Raw genomic sequence first — 19,647 nt, forward strand, 5'->3', positions numbered from 1 at the left:
CATGCAGTCAGACCTCCTGCTCTTTTGGCCACAGTTTGTTTTTCCACGGAAGTTATTCACAGTAAATGGGTGCACCTTATCTCCTTTTAAATATAACACAGATGGACCGCGAGCAATCAACACCCGGTGCATTTCCCATGCGTCCACACTTCTTCTGAGCAGCTCCCACAGAACATTTCTACATCCAAGGAGCAAATTATTGCTATCTAGTGAGCGTGCTTCATCCTTCAGGGTGTGATAAATCCATTCCTGCCCGGACACCATATGCTTTTTACTGATTAGGCGAGAATATAAAGAATGCTAAGGCAGCCTCGCTCTTTCTCTCTTACATTGGATTTAAGGCAATCCCATGAGAACTATACTGATGGCTATGAACTGAAAATGTTCTTCCAAGTGTTGTAGTTGTAAATTCATGAAATCTGATTACTGAATGTTAAATACTGATATCTCTGTTGGGATTTACATCACATTGAATTCATTTTTATATAACCTTAACAAATAATAATAACATAACGAACATGTTAAATTTAACATAATCCTAACTTTTCCACCTTTGTTTATTGTTATTAATAACGATAATTGTTTTCGGGAGTTTTTTTTGTTCAATTCACTTATATTATCAAACATTCATTGTTTTAACTTTTATTAGTTTAGTTGTTCCTTTCACATTATATAAGCCTATATGAGGCCTAATCCCATAATTTATTTGTTCAGATAAAAAAAATCTGATGTTCGTTTCACATTACATTAAATTACATTACATTACAAATGGAGCCCTATTCTGGATCTGCCGGGACTCCAAGGGAAAAGCTCGTGACGTCACCGTCAGACAGCTGGAGCCGGATATCCGCCATCACCGGAAAATCCGATTTTGGGCATTCTTAGCAGGAGCAATGGCAGCTTACGTTCTGTGTGGATGGCTAGCTTGACGGTGAATCTTGCGTGCAAATGATCGCTTTTTAAACATTTCAGTCTACGATCGAAGGGTCTACGGGACGAATCGTCGGTCTATCGGAACACACGTTTTAAAATGTCAAAAAGCAAATACTAGCGACCGAATCGCCGTCACAAAACCGCAAACGCTTAGCAAGGCTCTGCTAGCATCCTCGAGACGGTCGATTTTACAATTTTATACCTCTACATCCACAGATAAAGAGACGCACACGACCGGGAACCAACCGTTACCTTCTCCCAGTCAACCGCTCTCCATGCCCGAGCAAGGTCCGAGAATGAACAGCTTCTCTCTCGGCGAGTTGTGTTGGCTCTTCTGCTGCCCGCCCTGTCCGAGTCGCATCGCGGCCAAGCTGGCGTTTTTGCCGCCGGAGCCCACGTACTCCATCCATACGGACGCGAACGGCGCGTCCAGCCTGCACCTGACCGAGCGCGCCGACTGGCAGTACTCGCAGCGCGAGCTCGACGCCGTCGAGGTGCTCGTCACCCGAACCAGCCGCGGGAACCGGGTGGGCTGCATGTTCGTGCGGTGCGCGCCCAGCAGCCGCTACACGCTCTTGTTCTCGCACGGGAACGCCGTGGATTTGGGCCAGATGTGCAGCTTCTACATCGGCCTGGGATCCAGGATCAACTGCAACGTGTTCTCGTACGATTACTCGGGTTATGGGGTCAGCACCGGGAAACCGTCCGAGAAGAACCTGTATGCTGATATCGAAGCGGCCTGGCAGGTGCTCAGGAACAAGTGAGTGTCTCCGAACAGGTGCTTCTGGATTTGGGCACGGCCATCCCCCTCTTTTGATGGCTTTGTTTGGTTGTCAATGTACACGTATGTCTGTTACGTTGTTGTCAAACACACCCTGTATATAGAATGTCGGGAAACACATTTTATTGGGATGAATGACTGGATTATTCGTACATCCTCATTTATGCAATGAGATGAGTTTTTGGTGCATCGCTATGGTGATTGGTGGAAGGCCATACTGTGGGACGGAATGTACGTATTTTAGAGAGATTTCATTGGACCAAAATGTAGTGAGGTTTAAATATATGTAGTTTAAAATATGCACACTTTTTAGATTACGCAAGAATAGATGGTCTTGAAGTTCACAGACATGTTCAAGCCATCACCATGTCGGAACACACTAAAACATGATGCGCTTTCAATACTTTTGTGTTGATTTTGTCCTCATTTTCTGGCATTTAACGTCAAGTGTTGGTGTTTTTGAATCTTCGTGTTTGAGGATCAATATTTATAGGGAGTGGCAGTGGCACTTGGTCCCAATGAGATTAGGTGTGGGCGGAGCTACCCGCTGTGATGCCACAGAAATAGAAACCAAGCATGGCACGCCTGGTTAGGATGTGGTGCAAGATTAATTTTGTTCGTAACATAGAAGCTTGATATGATTGGGCTCTTTGTTCTGTTTGGGGAAAAATCAGCAGAATAGATTCGGACAAATTATTTGATGAAAGAAAAATTCAAGTGTAACATTATTCAACTCCGCATGAATCTGTCAAATTGTCTGTCGGCGCAGATTTCATGTGGGCCTGCAGATGACCAATGCTTCTGTGCTGATAGGCCATCGTTTAGTCATTCCGGGCACCAAAGAAGACTTTCGTACTAATTCATCCATGTGAATATGAGAGGAGAAGGTTGTAGACACATGCAGATCCTCTTTTGTTTTTACCTTTATTCCCTGTTTTCTCTGCTATAGTTTATCAGTTTAAACAATTACTGACCTCATGCAAATGTTATAACAGATGTTATGTTAACCTTTGGGTTTAGACTTGCACGGCATGCTTTAATGTGTTAAATCCAGTTTAACCATCCAGCCATGTGTCTGTCAGATGTGTGCAATGTCCAGGAGAAAAGCTCACCATCCTTTTAACCCGGATTTGTCTTGGAGATTTTATGTAGACTTACCTGCATGGTATGTTTTTCTGGAAATAGATTTTTATGCATTGCCCTCTATGTAAAAGGGACTTATTTTTGTCACCACCAGGCTAATGCAAACATTGGCCGTCATGTCTGAGTCACGGGAAATTGACCTTCCAACCAATTGTATTGTCACCCAACATGAAAGGAACCTGATGTGCAAGAAGTGACAGCGTTACCTAAGGCCCACAAAAAAAAAGAAGAAACAGCACAGCATGAAATGCTTCTGTTTTTGCTTGTTTTCGATATGAGCATCTACAATAGGGCTGTCAAACGATTAATCGTGATTAATCGCATCCAGAATAAGAGTTTGTGTTTACCAAATATATATCTGTGTGCTGTGCATAATAATTTTGTATTTATTAACACATACACATACATGCATATATTTAAGAAAAATCTCAAAATCAATAAACATTTATAAATAATTTCAATTATTGGTAAATATAAATAAATACATGTAAATATTTCCTAAATATGTATTCATGTGTATGTGTTTGTATTAGGGCTGTGCGATTTGGGGAAAATATCTAATTGCGATTTTTTTGACAGACATTGCGATTGCGATTTGATTTGCGATTTTAACTTTTCAAATTCAAGCTTCAGCTCAATATTGTTGTGTGGAGCACAATATGGGTATAGTTACCCTGCTGAAAGAAAACAACAACAAAAAACATTACAGAAATTTTAATTGTTTCCATTAAAACCATTACAAAATTCATTTTTGTAGTGTGTTTTTGGGCATTATTCAAATATTGGTTCCCAACTTCCAGATTACATCACACCAATAGAATCCAACCAGTGTACACTATTATAGTTTCCATTAAAACAAATACAACTCCCATTGTAACCCTTAAATCCATAACATTTTCTATTGTGTTAGTGAATTATTAAAATAGTTCATAGGTTACATGGGCTGATTTATACTTTAAGTATGTGGGATTTTTTAAAACAAGTTCAAAATGTGCTGAATGTTTAATTTCATCCAAGTGAAATTAGCAAAACAGTTAGATAGAATTTACATTTGTTTGAAACGCGGAGATAGGCGTGAGTTGACACAGGGTGCGCGCGTGCGTCAAGCCTCGTCCATATTGCCAGATGCCCGTGTGGAGCCGGACTCAAGTAGCCTACTATAAACGTCATTACGAAACAGACTGTGTGTGCGCATCAAGTTTAAACGGCTCGTCCGCGAGACGCGCGAGTATGACACAGGCTGTGTGTGCGCATCAAGTTTAAACGGCTCGTCCGCGAGACGCGCGAGTATGACACAGGCTGTGTGTGCGCATCAGGTTTAAACGGCTCGTCCGCGAGACGCGGCGAAGTGTCGAGTGTGTGCATGCTGTGTGTGCGGTCTTCTGAATTGGATGGTTCTTTAGTATTTATTTGCCTAATATGATCGATCTGACTCTGCAGATGCCATAATAACACACTCTCTCTCTCTCCTGCCTTATGTTTTTTTTTTAATGTCGGACGTTTACGCAGTTGGCTAGGGCAGTGCTGATTGGGCATAACAGAGGTGCGCTCACTCAGTTGGTTAGCAAGAATGCCACTCAAAGCGGGCTTGGAACAGACGCGTTTCTTATTTTTCACATCGCTTCCACATCGCAGCCTCTTGCGATTAGCAAATCGCAACGTCTCACATCGCGATTGCGATTCGATTTCGATTAATCGTTCAGCCCTAGTTTGTATTTATAAATACAAAATTAATATGCACAGTACACAGACATATATTATGTAAACACAAACTTTTATTCTGGATGCGATTAATCGCGATTAATCGTTTGACAGCCCTAATACAATAGAAACAGGAAAGCATTTTTTTAAATGTAAATTCTTTTTAGACTTTGGTGCCAGATTTAGCCCTATTTGTGCATTTAGTAACAGTCGTAGATAATGACTTTCATTTTATAGATTGCACCCCAGTATTTTCTGTGAAACATTGTTTTCGATCAAATAATTTGTTGAGTCGCAATCTTGTATGCAGATTGTTTAATGTCATGTTTTTTGCCACTGCAAAGAAAGATCATAACCATACTGAACTGTTCATCAGGGATGACAAAGACATCTTAAAATCATTGGATTGTGAAATTAGTTTTAATATTAGACGGATGCAAAACATGCGGGCCAGGGACATTCTGTGGGGAGGAATTCAGAAGTTTGAAGGCTTTTAATGCATAAACACGGCCCGTGTGCAGTTGTGATATTTTCAGTTTGTTTTATCAAACTGGAAACAGTTGACAAAAGCTGTTGGACAAGAGTTAAAAAATTCACATGTTCAGCCCAGGAGCAAGTTTGACATGCATGTCATTGGCTTGGTAAACTTTGCACATTTGTAAGTGTTGACGTATTGGAATAACGGCGGATGTCTCAATGCAAATATGCTTCATTTGATATAACCCGTTAAAGGGATCGTTAATCCAAAAACGAAAAATCTGTCATCATTTACTCACCCTCAAACCTGTGTAAGTTACTTTGTTCCATTGAACACAGAGAAAGATATTTGTAAGAATGTTGGCAATTTTCAGTTATGAGACATCATCCACTATCATAGTAGGAAAAAAATGTATTTTTTGTTCTGTTGAACACATAATGAGATATTTTGAAGAATTTAGGAAATAAGGAGTTCTCGGGCACCTTTGACTACCATTTAGTTCTTCCCACTATGGTAGTCAATGATGTCTTGGAACTGAAAATTACTAACATTCTTCCAAATATCTTTCTTTGTGTTCACAGCTCTGAAATTACATGAGCGTGACAAATGATGACATAAGTTTCATTTTTGGATGAACTATCCCTTTAACCTTAAGTTGTTCCAAAGAACAAACAGTTCTGGGGCACATTTGGCTACCATTTAATTGTAGTTAATGGTGCCCCAGAAAACTCCGTTGCTAACATTCTACCAAATATCTTTATTTTTGTTCATCAAAACACAGAAACGGTTTCGAACAACTTGAGGGTGAGGGTTCCTTTAAGAATCTGGAAAAACAGTCTTTGAATTTAATGTGTGAATCGGAGGGTCTAGTTGTTTTCCAGATTGTCACGGGTGTCTTGCGAAGATCTCTGCTTAATTGTTTAATTTCATGAAACAAGCTAAAAGTTGATCCTCCGTCTCCATTTCTGATGCGGGTTTAAAGTTGAGCAAATTCTCTAAAGTCGAACTCTCGTATTTGCATTTAACGCAAAAGTGAAATCCTCTAAACTCATTTGAATAAATGAAAACTCATTAAACTGAGAACATGGCTCACAGTACATTGTAATGCTAATCTGTTTTAAGTATTACCATATCAGCACCTGGCACCTTTTTGGGCCCATTTGCTCCTTCCAATAATTGGCAGAGTTGTTAGACGCAGTTTCTTTGCTCGAGTAAGATAATGCGCAAAGAATTTGACTATTTGCATTGTTTACTTCCACCGTGGTTCCTCTCGGGGCTTTTTAGGGCCATTGTGCACCAAGTCTTTCTCTGTAAACGGAACTTAGTAAGCAATATCGAGAATTACTTGTAAATGCCCCACATAAAAGATTTTCCTTTTTTTTTTTAAATGACAAGCATGTGGTTTGTGAGCAATTCAAAAGAATGGCAGTGCTTTTATCCTCTCCGTACTAAAGGGGGTGGTAATAGCTCAAAGGGAGGAAGTCCTGCTCGCTTCTGTAGTCTGTGAAACACTCTGAATTTATTCAGTCAGCTGCATTTTACTCTTACGAGTCTCTTCAGGCAGTTTGTTCTGTACGCACCTGTCTGCCACGGCCCAGGTGTGCGTGCGGGTGAAAAATTTGGGGGTTTACACATCTAATAAATTAGCGCCACGGATTTAGCTGTCTTTGATTTTTACAGGCCTTGAAAAACCAAAACTGGCCTTCTGCGGTTGTCTGTTAGATTCTAAGGAGATCTATATGGTTGTGTTCCTCTAAAAGCCGTCTGAAGTGAGTTAGATTACAAGCTGAGCTTTTAAAACGTTGTCTTTCTATTCTGGGAACAATATATTTATGACTCATCCTGCTCTCACAGTTTTCTCTTTCCGTAGAAAATACGTCTGCACAGGGGTCTTCAACCGCGGGTCCGCGGTGGAACTGCAAGGGGTCTGCTAATTACTGTTTACTCGAAGGCAACTTTTTGTTAAAAATGTAAAGCATGGGTACAGAAATATTACAACCGATGTTCTCCTTAAACTGCGCACGTGCGCGGCCGCGCGGACTCATTGAAGCTCCCGCGCATTGCAATTACAACCTGCGTGCGTGCGGACAAAAACGTCCATTCAGGCAGCGGGAGCAAGCAATGGAAGAAACGTTACATCTGCATCATAAAAACCGGTAGGGTTAGAATCGGTGCATTCTCTGTCTCCCTTCCGATAAAAGTACGCTTGAAAGGAGTTGCGTGCAAACAAAGTGCATTCTCATATGTTTCTGAGCTTCTGTTCAAATTTGTTAAATGCTGTAAAGCGTTAATTTGACAGCCAAATGACACCACGCCGCTTCTGCATTGTAAACTCTGACAGAACGTCAGAGATCGTACGTGTTTAAAATCAATGAAACACGCACCGTGTAGTACTGATGGTGCAAGTTGCCCCGAAAATAACGCGGACTCGTTGCATCATGTTGCTGTCCTCAGTCTGATATGATGCTCTGCAGAAAAAAACTTGTTCATTTTCGTGTAACAGCTGCGACAATGCTGATCAACTAGAAAGACAACGGAGCTCAGAATTAAAAAAACAGCGGTGTGTTCTGCAAAAGCGGAAGAAAAAAAGTGCTTTGAAACTGCACTGAAACTGTAATTTTGACCTTCAACCGTTTGGAGTCCATTGAAGTCCACTATATGAAGAAAAATCCTGGAATGTTTGCATCAAAAACCTTAATTTCTTTTCGACTAAAGAAACAAATACATAAACATCTTGGATGACATGGGGGTGAGTAAATTATCATGAAAATTTATTTTGAAAACAAACTACTCCTTTAAATAAGGTGTACAAGTTTTCAAAACTTTTAGAACTGGTCATGTTTTTTTTCCCTTTTTTTCTTGAAAACCAATTTGCGATTAGCGTTGTAGACTAATGGTCCTATTCTGAGAGTCTGTTACCTGCAAGTGTTTATTTGAACTAGTTTACAGTTGCGTTTTAAGATCATTTTCTTACCTTCTCTGTTATTGTCATGGTGGCACGCTAGCCAATCAAAAATACAATTAATTTGTGACAAAACGGCTATTAATAATGGCACCTTCACACACGTTGATTATTTTATTCAGAATGTGTAGGTACATAAACAGTCATTTACGGCTAAGAAAAATTGCTTTTAGGATTTTAAATTTGTCCTTGAATAAAAGGCACCAACTTGCCGATCGACCTTTTCCTGAAGCTGTCTCCGCATATAAAACAGAATTTCCCCCCTTAACAATGTTATGATGTTCATATTGAACTTTACAATCCATATACAACGCTGTGAACTGAAAAATCAATTATAGCCATAAGGAATTCAAAAAACGGCTTCTTACCTTAGATGATTTATTTGAGGAGGCAGATTCTTGATTTAAAGGCGTCGTTCACCTAGAAAGGAAAATCTTCATGAATTATTCATCCTCATGTCATTTCAAACCTGGCTTTGTACACACTATATTTTGAAGAACGTTGATAACCAAACAACTGTAGCCCCTATTGGTTCCTATTGTATGGACACCAAACCACTGACACATTTCTCAAAATATCATTTTTTGTGTGTTAAGAGTTAAATGAGTGATTATTATTTATAAATTATTCCAGAAGTAAGAAACTATTTCTCTTTATATTAATGCACACTTGAAGAATGCGAGCTGTGTTGGGAGCGCCAAAACCACTGCACCACTATAAAGGAGACTAGTTAGCTTTACCCCGAAGAAAGCTGCAACTTAGTAAGTAGTGAAGCAAGTTTTCCGTTGTTTATGATGAGCATATCTCTGAACTTTTGATCATCCCGTGTTTGTGTCGCGTTTACGTTACGGAGGCGGCTCACATGAGCAGCAGCCCACCGGGGTAAACTCCCGCATCTTCATGCGGCAAGTTCCGCCATCTCACGTATAAAAAAACTTGCTGTAGTTTACACAGGACAAGCGGGAAATGTGCATTGATACACACGTTACTTTGATATGTGAACTGTCTTTGTAGTGTTTTTTGTGGAGGGAAAGATGTGGGTGATTTATTTCACCTCTGCCGGCATGCCCTAAACACCAACTTGGCACTATAAATCGCTATTTTTCAGCAATAAACAAGCAAATTTTGCCAAGATGTTTTCAGACATGACAGACAAGATGTTACAGAATAATAAACGCAATTTTGACCAAATTTTTGGGGGGATATTCCTGAAAACCTCTCTGTGCGACATCCGACAGGTTTTCCCATGATCGCATCACCTTGACTTTTTCCGCGCATTTATATATGATTGAAGTTGACTCTATGTGAAAAACAATACATTTGATGATCATATGCCGACTCGAGTGTTCATGTATGTTCTCTGGTATTGTGGCCAGTCTGCTTTATTAACGGGTTTTCTTTCGCTTTACTTGAGCTTTTAATGCTTTTTGTTCTGTACCCTTTTACTCAAACGCATATTTTCGAGTAATTCATTTCTGAAAATGCCATATTTTAGCCTAATATATAGTGTTTTTTGTTGCATTTGTTTTGCAGTTCCAGCATGCACAAATATACTGATTAATTATATTTCATTTAGACGTTACGGTGTTCCGTTGTAATTTGAATTGAGGCTTCGTTCATTTGCCCTAAACAGCCCAAACAGTTAGCTTTTAATTATTTTCTTTTGACAATTTGTATTTAGCTTAAAATGGCTTTTTTTTTAAAATAAAAAACTCTTTGCTGCTTTTCGTTCTGCATTTATCAATAAATTACAAAAAGTATATATTTTTATTTAAAATGGCTATCTTTGTATTTAAAACTTTCAAAATGAAAAATTATTCATTTAGAATAATTGATTATTTGCTAAATTAGTCGATATAAAAATAGTCGTTAGTGGCAGCCCTAGTCTGCTGTGACCTGCAGAAAGTCCAGACCTGAACCCCATAGAACACATTTAGTATAAAGAAGGCGAGCCAGACCCCGTGTCCCCACGTCGGTGTCCAACCTCACCGATGCCCCGAACGCCTGATTTACACGGTGTATGTATGAAGAAGGTTTGAGATTCATTATTGGAACTCGTCGCTCTTCTAATGCTGTTTTTCCATCTCCAGGCCTGTGTTTGTGATGCTTTTAAGCCGGCGCTTGCAGACGTTCTCTGTAATTACTCGACTGTGTGCTGGAGCTCTTCAGATCGGCTCTCTTTAACCTTCCACTGCTGACAGTTCTAGCCTGAAAATCATCTGCATGACTGATCACTTCAAGCTCTGACAGAATTTTACACTCGAATTGAACTCTGGGATGTTTCAGACACCTTATCAATCCAAAGGCACTTTTTTTTAGACGTCTTTCCAAAAGACCTTTTTTTATTAGGTTGACATTATAAAGTTAATATTAAATCTGTGACTCATGCCGTCTTGAGCTTACAAATGAGGCTATTTATTTCTGTCTGATGGGTGGAGAGATTGTAAAAGGATAGTTCAACCAAAAATAAAAAATCTATCATTTATTTACCATCATGTCAAAACTTTTGTGGAAAACAGAAGAAGATATTTTGATAAGTATCTCAGTTTTGTTTCCATACAGTGGAAGTCAAATGGGGCCAGTTTATCGTTTTCTTACATTATAAAAGATGATATCATGTTTACCGTTTTAAAGCACAGATTTGTTAGAAAGCTGAACTGAAAGTGTCCACATTTATGACTGGCATGCATTTCATCACGGCATGTCGTAAAGTCGAATACACTTTTAATACTTTGGCTTAGGGGCTTGTTTTAATCCTCAAAGTGTGAGCAACAGTAATAGCAGTGGCGGTTTTGGCAAACGCCGCCAACAAATCAATGTTTTAAATTAGTTGGCACCTTATTTACTGCTCATCCTGTTTGTAATTCATCCCGACTCTGTCTCCGTGGAGACCTCCGCATCCGCGTCTCTTGCAGGGTAGGTAGGTGTGTTTATCCTCCCCAGTCGGTTAATCTCATACAGTATAAGAGTGACTCGGGTTCTGATCCCCATGAGGTGTGCAGGAGAACGGACAGATGCTTTTAATCAGCGAGGCTTCACAGGTGGGACTCATGGGATGAAGCCCAAGACTTACATGCTCCATAGCTCCTCATCCTATTTTCCCTGTGTCAGATTAAGCTTTTTTCCTGTGCATTAGACACGGGGCTCGTCGGGAAAGGGGTACAGCAAAGCCGTAAACTTCAAATGATGAGAGAGCATCCCAATAAAAAACTGCAGAAAGCTGACTCGAGGATCTTTAGTGACATGATGAAAGATGCTAAGATCTTTTCCACCAGCCACAGGAGGCGGTAGGATGGATTGCCTGTCACTTTCACTTTGTTTTACACCAGCTAAATTGGAAAAGACGGGATGTGTTCACTTGACCTTTGCTAACTTTAAAGATGGGATAACACGCGGAGTTTCAGCCAATCTCATATTAATCTTGAGTACCTATAGAGTAGTATTGCATACGTCGTATCTTCGAGGAATATTTAGTTTGATCGTATTTATACAAGAGAGATACAGCTGTACGATTATTTCCGGAAAAAGACGAGTGGCTGGATGCTTGCAGGGGGGACGGAACTAGAGCACGAGCTCACAATACATCATTGCATTATCCCTTCGTGTTTTTTACATTATACACGTACACGCCGATTGCCAACAAAACACAGACATAGGACTTAGTTTGACTTACCGCGTGCAGTTCATGTCCGGCATCTTTTAGAACTGGGACCACAGCATCTATCAGTTTCAAACCGTCTCCAAATCCAGCGTTATATAACAACCATCACTGAAATGCAGTGAACAAACAAACACAGCTCAACTTCTCTCACTATTGCAAGAGTAACGAGCTGCAGCTGCAGGCCCACAGCGCAGCCAATCTTGATAAGCAGGTCTCGCTCATCGATTGGTGCGTGGGCGGGCTATTTCTTTCGCCTCGCCGTGCTTGTTACGAAACGGGGATCCAGGCTTAAAAACTTTCCGAAACAAGTTGGAATGCTGGGGGATTTTGTATCAAGCACAGAAATACTACGTCCAACTCGTTTTTGAACAAGTTGACCATGTTAAACATGAGAAGCCAGCACGTTCAACAGTGAAAAGAAGTCAGAATGCATGACATGGCGTGTTGTCCTGCCTTTAAAACATACGGATTAGCGAATGCTTTTCTTCGAATACCAAGCTTTAAGAGAAACCTGGAGCAATGCAGAAGGACAAAACAAAGGGGAAAATGGTAAAGGAAAAAATGGGAAGAGCTATTATTAGCGTTGTGGAGAATTGCTTTCAGAGGTTTTACATTAGTTTTTTATTTTTGTGCTGCATGAGCACATTTTACAGAAATGAAATCGTAGATTTATATTTGATACATTCTATAAAATGCATCTCGGTGAGCAAAACTGACTTTGAAGGGTCAGGTTTATCTCGCTTGTCCGAGAGCCGTTCAAAGAGAGGTGGTTTCAAATCAGTAGAGGGAACGTCTTGTCTTCCGCAGTGAAGCATGGACTCATTTTTAACTACTTTCAGATGATGACGATCCCGCCAAGCGCCCGGGGTTCACATGACAGACATGGCAACCATAAAATCATCCTCCTCTTCTCTGCTTTTCACACCTACACAGTTTTTCCTCTCTTCCCGCAATTCATCTCTCTCCTCTGATCCTTTTATATTGGCCTTCTTCCTTTATGTCGTCTTTGCCAGTTCTGCATTTATGCATTCTTGTCCCCGAACGCGTAGTAGCTGCACCCGCAGGCTCTCGGGCAGGTGTCTTTCAAATGCTGCAGTCAGAACACTGGCAGAACACTCCTCAACACCCGAGGTCAGAAAAACACTTTCGACTTGTTCTCCAGTCTAGTGTCAGGTACAGATTTTTAAACATGACTCATACCTGCTTCATTATTCCCAGCAGAGCAGCTCTTTCTAACTAAAGCGCTTGCAGCCATTTAAAGTGATTTAAAGTTGCTCGTTTTTCTCTGTGTGTTATATTGTCAGTGATCAGATAGGGATGTTTCATTTGTTTTCACACACGGGTGTAATGCTTGATGCTGGTCTTATTGTGCATGATTTATCTATGTGTGCATCTTTGTAATCTTTAAGCAAAAGTAATGACTTCTAAACTCTGATTTTAATTTTCTTTTTAGCTCATGTTACGAAACTTTCTTGCTCTCCCATGGGTAAAATCATATCTTGTGCTGTGTAGTGTAGTTTATATGGTAAAATAACTTATAGATTTTATAACAATATTTAAATATATCCAAGTAATTAAATATATTTATAAAATGTTAACAAATAACTTTCTAAAAGTTGTACTTCTAGTTAAACCCATTTTAACATGCCTTTGTGTTTTTGTTTCATGTCCAATGTGTCCAAAAGCCATCTTGCGTGATGCAACTGCACCATATTTTTAAAAACTATTTTGATTGGTAAACAAGATTTACGATTAATTTTGAATATTGTGAAAATCAAACGCTTTTTAATGTTGGAAGTAACCATTGTGATTTATCATGGAACAATTTATTCTTCACTTGCCTTCTGCATCATAGAGTACCTCAGAGGTGATGCATTTTTGTATGTAAACCCCGGAAGCGAGCTTTTTGGCACTTCCGGTTCCATCGCCCCAAAGTCAATGGGTCTTTTTGGGTGGGTTTTTGGCAAATCGCCTGTGATTTAAAAAAAACCCTTTATTGTGTATTTAAAACGGCGGTTGCTGACAAGTTGCTAAAAGCGACTACTACTTTGCCGGGGACGTTAGACTTCATCGCGCATATAAAGCTCACAAATAATGCAATATGGGTGCAGATCTCTAAAAACATTATTGGTGGATTCATTCACATAGTAATTACTAACCAGGGAACACGTTTTAAATCAAATTTAATAAAGTTATTGAGCGACGGTAGTGTAGTCTGTTTACAGCCTCGTGTTAGCTTTTTACTTCTGCCGAATGTATTTAGGCTTCAAAAATAGCAAATATTGTGTTAATCTGTAAATATTATCTTGATAGACAAAATGTGTAAACATCATGATCATTTGTTAATCACAGATCTTATATTTGCCGATCTTCCAAAAGTCTATGGGGAAAATGCATAGGGAACCAGCGTGGCGCTAACTTCCGGGTTGGCCTACAAAATGATGTCATCTCTGAGGTACTCTTTAAAAAACACTATATATACGTTTAAGAAATGCATGCAAGTGGTATGTTTTTAACTAGGAAGGCGAGATGAGATCATTTGCTCAAGTATTTATTTTTGATCGTATCGGTGTGTAGTGACTCTTCCATTGAGAGAAGTAATCCTTTGAACTTGACTTAAGCTGGTTGTTGGCAGGTCACTCTTAACTGCACAAGGAAGGCAGTTAAAGGATTTTAATGCGCTTTAGCGGCAGTAAATTAAAATCTACCCAAACATTTACGCATGGAGTTTCTCTTTAAAGAGGCATGTGAGGTCAGAGGACATCCTCTTAAAACGGGATTCCTCACAGCCGGGTACATCACTCAGTATTGTATTGTATTTGACACGGTATATAGTGTCTCTCTTCCAAAATGTGAAGCTGCATTGCCTTGCGTTGGAGTTTAGTGTTAGCATGTTCCAAGTTAGCAGCATGATACTACAAAGTGCGCAAAAATCGGTTGTTTACTGAGATAATAAGTAATACTTAATAAGAAGTAATAAATAAGATGGTTATAAAAAAATTCTGTTGAGCTTGTTGCCATGCATTATGGGATTACTTTCCATGTTATGATCGCATGTTCTAGTGGCGTTCACGTCTTTCTCCTTTCTGTTACGTGTTTAAGGAAGTTCATGAGTGTTAACCGTGTCGGTCAAGTGCACGCGAGTTCAAAGTTCAGTTGGCCACATGCTTTTGGTTCTCGTTTCGTTTTTACTGTGGAATAAAGTCTTGTTCGGATGCTTCCAACACAAGTTGCTTAATTAAATCAAAACTTTGTGAAATAAAAATAACGATAGCGCATTTTTGCATAATTGGCAGATGTTTGCTTATCTGTTGTATTTATAGCTTTGTAGTGAGAAATTAATCTAATCTGGAATGACTGGTCTCGCGTATTGTTTACACGAACGCTTCAACGTATCTCCGTTTGCCTGCTGTTGCACAGATGTACTTTAACTAATTGTTTGAGAACTCGCTTTGGAAGAACAGACCGAACACATACTTTGCGTATGCGTAGTGTAAATCTTAAAATAGAAACATTGATGTTATCCAAGAAAGATGCCAAGAACTTGGTTACCAAAAAACAGAAATCTGTCAAAGCAGGGCGTAATTTCTCCTTCGGAAATCCGCAATTCATATTGCACATGGATTAACTAAGAAATCGTAAGGCATAGAATTGCCATTGATAAACCAATCTGCTATTTACAGAGAGGGAGAGAGAGAGAGAAAAACCTTATTTTCCGGGACCTTTTGGGTTTGGCAACAGTGTGCGCATTTCAGCCCATAAGCCATCTGTAAATGTTTGATTTGGCAGAAGGATGGTTTCAGAAAGCCAACTACTGTGCGTATGTGCAGTTCTTCTGCAGGAAGTTTGTTTCTTAACGCACACTTTCGGGTTGTCGTATTGTTTCAGCTTGGAGAAAACCCGGTTTGGGTGTAAACGCAGAAATGTGCGTTTGGTTCCGGTTATTCCGTGGAGTCTGACCCGCTACTAGGAAACGCAGCATTTGCATTCACTTGTGTGTTTTTGCATGCACGCACATGTTTGTTTTTCAGTAGCTTTCCACTTTGGGAGCAGAGGGATGCTTGTGTTGAATTGTTTGTGTTTGTTGGATCTGAGAGTTTCCCCCTCTTTATTTCTCATCAATCTCTGGTTTTCCAGTTTCTGGAAATGGATTTGTTTGGGTAGAGCTTCAGGTATTATCACACCCCTGCATCTCTTTTCTGAAGTGTCTGCAGATTTGATATTGGATCAAAATGATTTGTTTCCCTTTGCACTTGAACCTGTGTGTTAGGATATTGTTTCATATTTAGCATTTTGGAAACTTGTACTTTCTCCTACTAAAAAAGTGTGTTTTGGTTTGATCTTATGGTCCGTTTAAGCATAGCAAGCCTTGAAGAGAGTTTCTCTTTGTTTCTTTTGGTGTGGTTTCTCTGCCCAACCAAAGCACACATTTGCTTGCCCATACTAGTGCAAGCTTATTATAGACTTTCACAGGTGTCCTCAAATCCAGATTTGGGTCTTGGACCTTTTTAAAATGAGATATTCTAAATGTGTCACGGAAGAGTTGTTTGACCTTTTGTTTGAAGTCTTTGCCATGTTGCATTTGTTTTGAGTTATTCTATCACGGACAGAGGCTTGACGTTCTGCTGAATTTGTGGAATGCAGTGTTTTTCTCTAAACACAACATCATGTACCTTCATCAAAACATGTTTGTCCTTTCAGATTTCAGAACATTGTTGCAATAGTTACATTGACTGTCATTCATGTTTTGCGCAAGTTCAGCAGGATTTTATTGTAGCATTTTTGTCTCTTGCTTAACATGTGTTCTTTTAAGTTTTACCGGTTTCATAACCTGCTGAACTATAGCGGTCACCAAAGGTTCTTTGGAACTTGTTTAAGGTCTATGGTTGTGCTCCTGCATTCATTTTGGCAAGACTTTTGCTTTTAGGGAATAACTCGAGTGCCAACTTTCCCCACATTTTTTTCACTTTTTTGTATTTGCATTTAAAGAGAAGTTCATGCAACAATGAATATTCTGTCATTTACTTGCCCTCAAATGATTCCAGACTTGTCTCTGTTGAACATAAAACATATTTTGAAGAATGTGGCAAACAGTTCTGGAGCACCGAGCAATTGTAGAATTCCACAGTTTCAATATTTTGAGCATTTTTGTCAATGTTCCCTAAAATGTGTGTAGTTGGTTATTGATTTAAACACAATTCTGTTGAACAACATCTTTTAAAAGCTAAGAATCTTGACGTTCTATTCGATAGTAATCTGTAGGGATGTAACGATTCACTCAGCTCACGATGCGATGCGATTCACGATTCTGATCTCACGATGCGATTTATTCACGATTTACTCACGATTTATTTTTAAAAAATGAGTTGAAACAAATTAGAAATGAACAACTTCCCTTGCATTATTTCTTAAATGCTTCACGTTTCTTTGCATAATAAAATAATGTTTTATTTCAAATAACAAAAGTAAACTGCGATTTTATAACAAATTAATAATAGAAAAAGTCTCTTTAATATAAACAAACTAATACTGTCTGTGCTTTTCTTGGATTTTTTTGCATTTAAGAAATATCAGCATCCACGTTTAGGTTTGCAGTGAAAATAGCGGCCCCTGCTGTTCAAAAATGTATTGCGATTCAGTTCAAGCCTCAACCGAATTGAATCGTCACTCATTATAACCGATTTTCAACCGGCTCACGGTGAATCGTTACATCCCTAGTAATCTGTCATTTGAGAGCCACGTCGCCAACACCTGTAAAATTGCGTTTTTCCATTTTAAGAATATATCTAAACTACGTCATATGCTGTCAATGTCAGATGCAGAGAAGTTAATTCATGCATTCATGACATCAAGACTAGATTACTGTAATGCACTGTTAGGTGGTTGCCCTGCAGGCTTATTACAAAAACTCCAACTGGTCCAAAACGCGGCAGCTCGAGTTCTTACACGTACAAAAAAGTATGAACATATTAGCCCGGTTCTGTCAACCTTGCACTGGTTACCTATAAAGCATCGCGTTAACTTTAAAATCTTGCTTATTACCTATAAAGCCTTACATGGTTTAGCTCCTCAGTACTTGATGAACTCCTCTTGATTACATTTACATTTAGTCATTTAGCAGACGCTTTTATCCAAAGCGACTTACAGATGAGGGAAACAATGGAAGCAATTGGAACAACATAAGGACAACAAAAAGCATAAGTGCATATAAAAGAAAATTGGTCTCATATAGCCTATCACAGTATACAGAGCTAAGGTGTATTTTTTTTTGAAAGGTAGAAAAGAGATAGAAGTCAGAACTGATCAGTCAGGTGTTGACGGAAGAGATGTGTTTTCAGCGTTCTTAAAGATGGCCACAGAATCTGCTGATCTTGTAGCAGCGGGCAGATCATTCCATAAATGTGGAACCGATCCCGAGAAGGTACGTGAGAGAGTTTTTACCTTTTTGGGATGGCACCACAAGACGTGTTCGTTTGCAGAGCGTAGGGGATTGTTAATATACACTCACCTAAAGGATTATTAGGAACACCTGTTCAATTTCTCATTAATGCAATTATCTAATCAACCAATCACATGGCAGTTGCTTCAATGCATTTAGGGGTGTGGTCCTGGTCAAGACAATCTCCTGAACTCCAAACTGAATGTCAGAATGGGAAAGAAAGGTGATTTAAGCAATTTTGAGCGTGGCATGGTTGTTGGTGCCAGACGGGCCGGTCTGAGTATTTCACAATCTGCTCAGTTACTGGGATTTTCACGCACAACCATTTCTAGGGTTTACAAAGAATGGTGTGAAAAGGGAAAAACATCCAGTATGCGGCAGTCCTGTGGGCGAAAATGCCTTGTTGATGCTAGAGGTCAGAGGAGAATGGGCCGACTGATTCAAGCTGATAGAAGAGCAACTTTGACTGAAATAACCACTCGTTACAACCGAGGTATGCAGCAAAGCATTTGTGAAGCCACAACACGCACAACCTTGAGGCAGATGGGCTACAACAGCAGAAGACCCCACCGGGTACCACTCATCTCCACTACAAATAGGAAAAAGAGGCTACAATTTGCACGAGCTCACCAAAATTGGACAGTTGAAGACTGGAAAAATGTTGCCTGGTCTGATGAGTCTCGATTTCTGTTGAGACATTCAAATGGTAGAGTCAGAATTTGGCGTAAACAGAATGAGAACATGGATCCATCATGCCTTGTTACCACTGTGCAGGCTGGTGGTGGTGGTGTAATGGTGTGGGGGATGTTTTCTTGGCACACTTTAGGCCCCTTAGTGCCAATTGGGCATCGTTTAAATGCCACGGCCTACCTGAGCATTGTTTCTGACCATGTCCATCCCTTTATGACCACCATGTACCCATCCTCTAATGGCTACTTCCAGCAGGATAATGCACCATGTCACAAAGCTCGAATCATTTCAAATTGGTTTCTTGAACATGACAATGAGTTCACTGTACTAGAATGGCCCCCACAGTCACCAGATCTCAACCCGATAGAACATCTTTGGGATGTGGTGGAACGGGAGCTTCGTGCCCTGGATGTGCATCCCACAAATCTCCATCAACTGCAAGATGCTATCCTATCAATATGGGCCAACATTTCTAAAGAATGCTTTCAGCACCTTGTTGAATCAATGCCACGTAGAATTAAGGCAGTTCTGAAGGCGAAAGGGGGTCAAACACCGTATTAGTATGGTGTTCTTAATAATCCTTTAGGTGAGTGTATAAGTCTGCATTAGCGAGTAAAGATAAGGGGGTGCCGAACCAGTGGTGGTCTTGTAGGCCAGGAGCAGAGTCTTGAATTTGATTCGAGCGACTATAGGGAGCCAATGTAACTTAATGAAGAGAGGAGTGACGTGCGCTCTCTTAGGTTCATTGAACACCACTCTTGCCGCAGCATTCGGGATCATCTGTAGAATTATTACTATTACAGTCCTTCACATGCATTCCTGACCTAGAATTTCAAAATCAAGTGCAGGTGGTAGATCC

The 19,647-nt window shown here is 39.9% G+C and overlaps 1 protein-coding gene across 1 annotated transcript in view; it reads left to right on the top strand.

Annotated features, from left to right (window-relative positions):
• The first annotated feature begins 657 nt into the window (after positions 1 to 657).
• The window catches only part of abhd17c (abhydrolase domain containing 17C, depalmitoylase), a 32,396-nt gene continuing 13,406 nt past the window's right edge, over positions 658 to 19,647 (top strand). The window contains exon 1 of the mRNA XM_057338385.1: positions 658 to 1,693. Coding sequence (XP_057194368.1) covers positions 1,209 to 1,693 — 485 coding nt within the window. The 5' untranslated portion in view covers positions 658 to 1,208. The remainder of the gene's footprint in view (positions 1,694 to 19,647) is intronic.

This window comes from Triplophysa rosa, linkage group LG1 (genome assembly GCF_024868665.1).
Source record: "Triplophysa rosa linkage group LG1, Trosa_1v2, whole genome shotgun sequence".
NCBI classification, from domain to species: Eukaryota; Metazoa; Chordata; class Actinopteri; order Cypriniformes; family Nemacheilidae; genus Triplophysa; species Triplophysa rosa.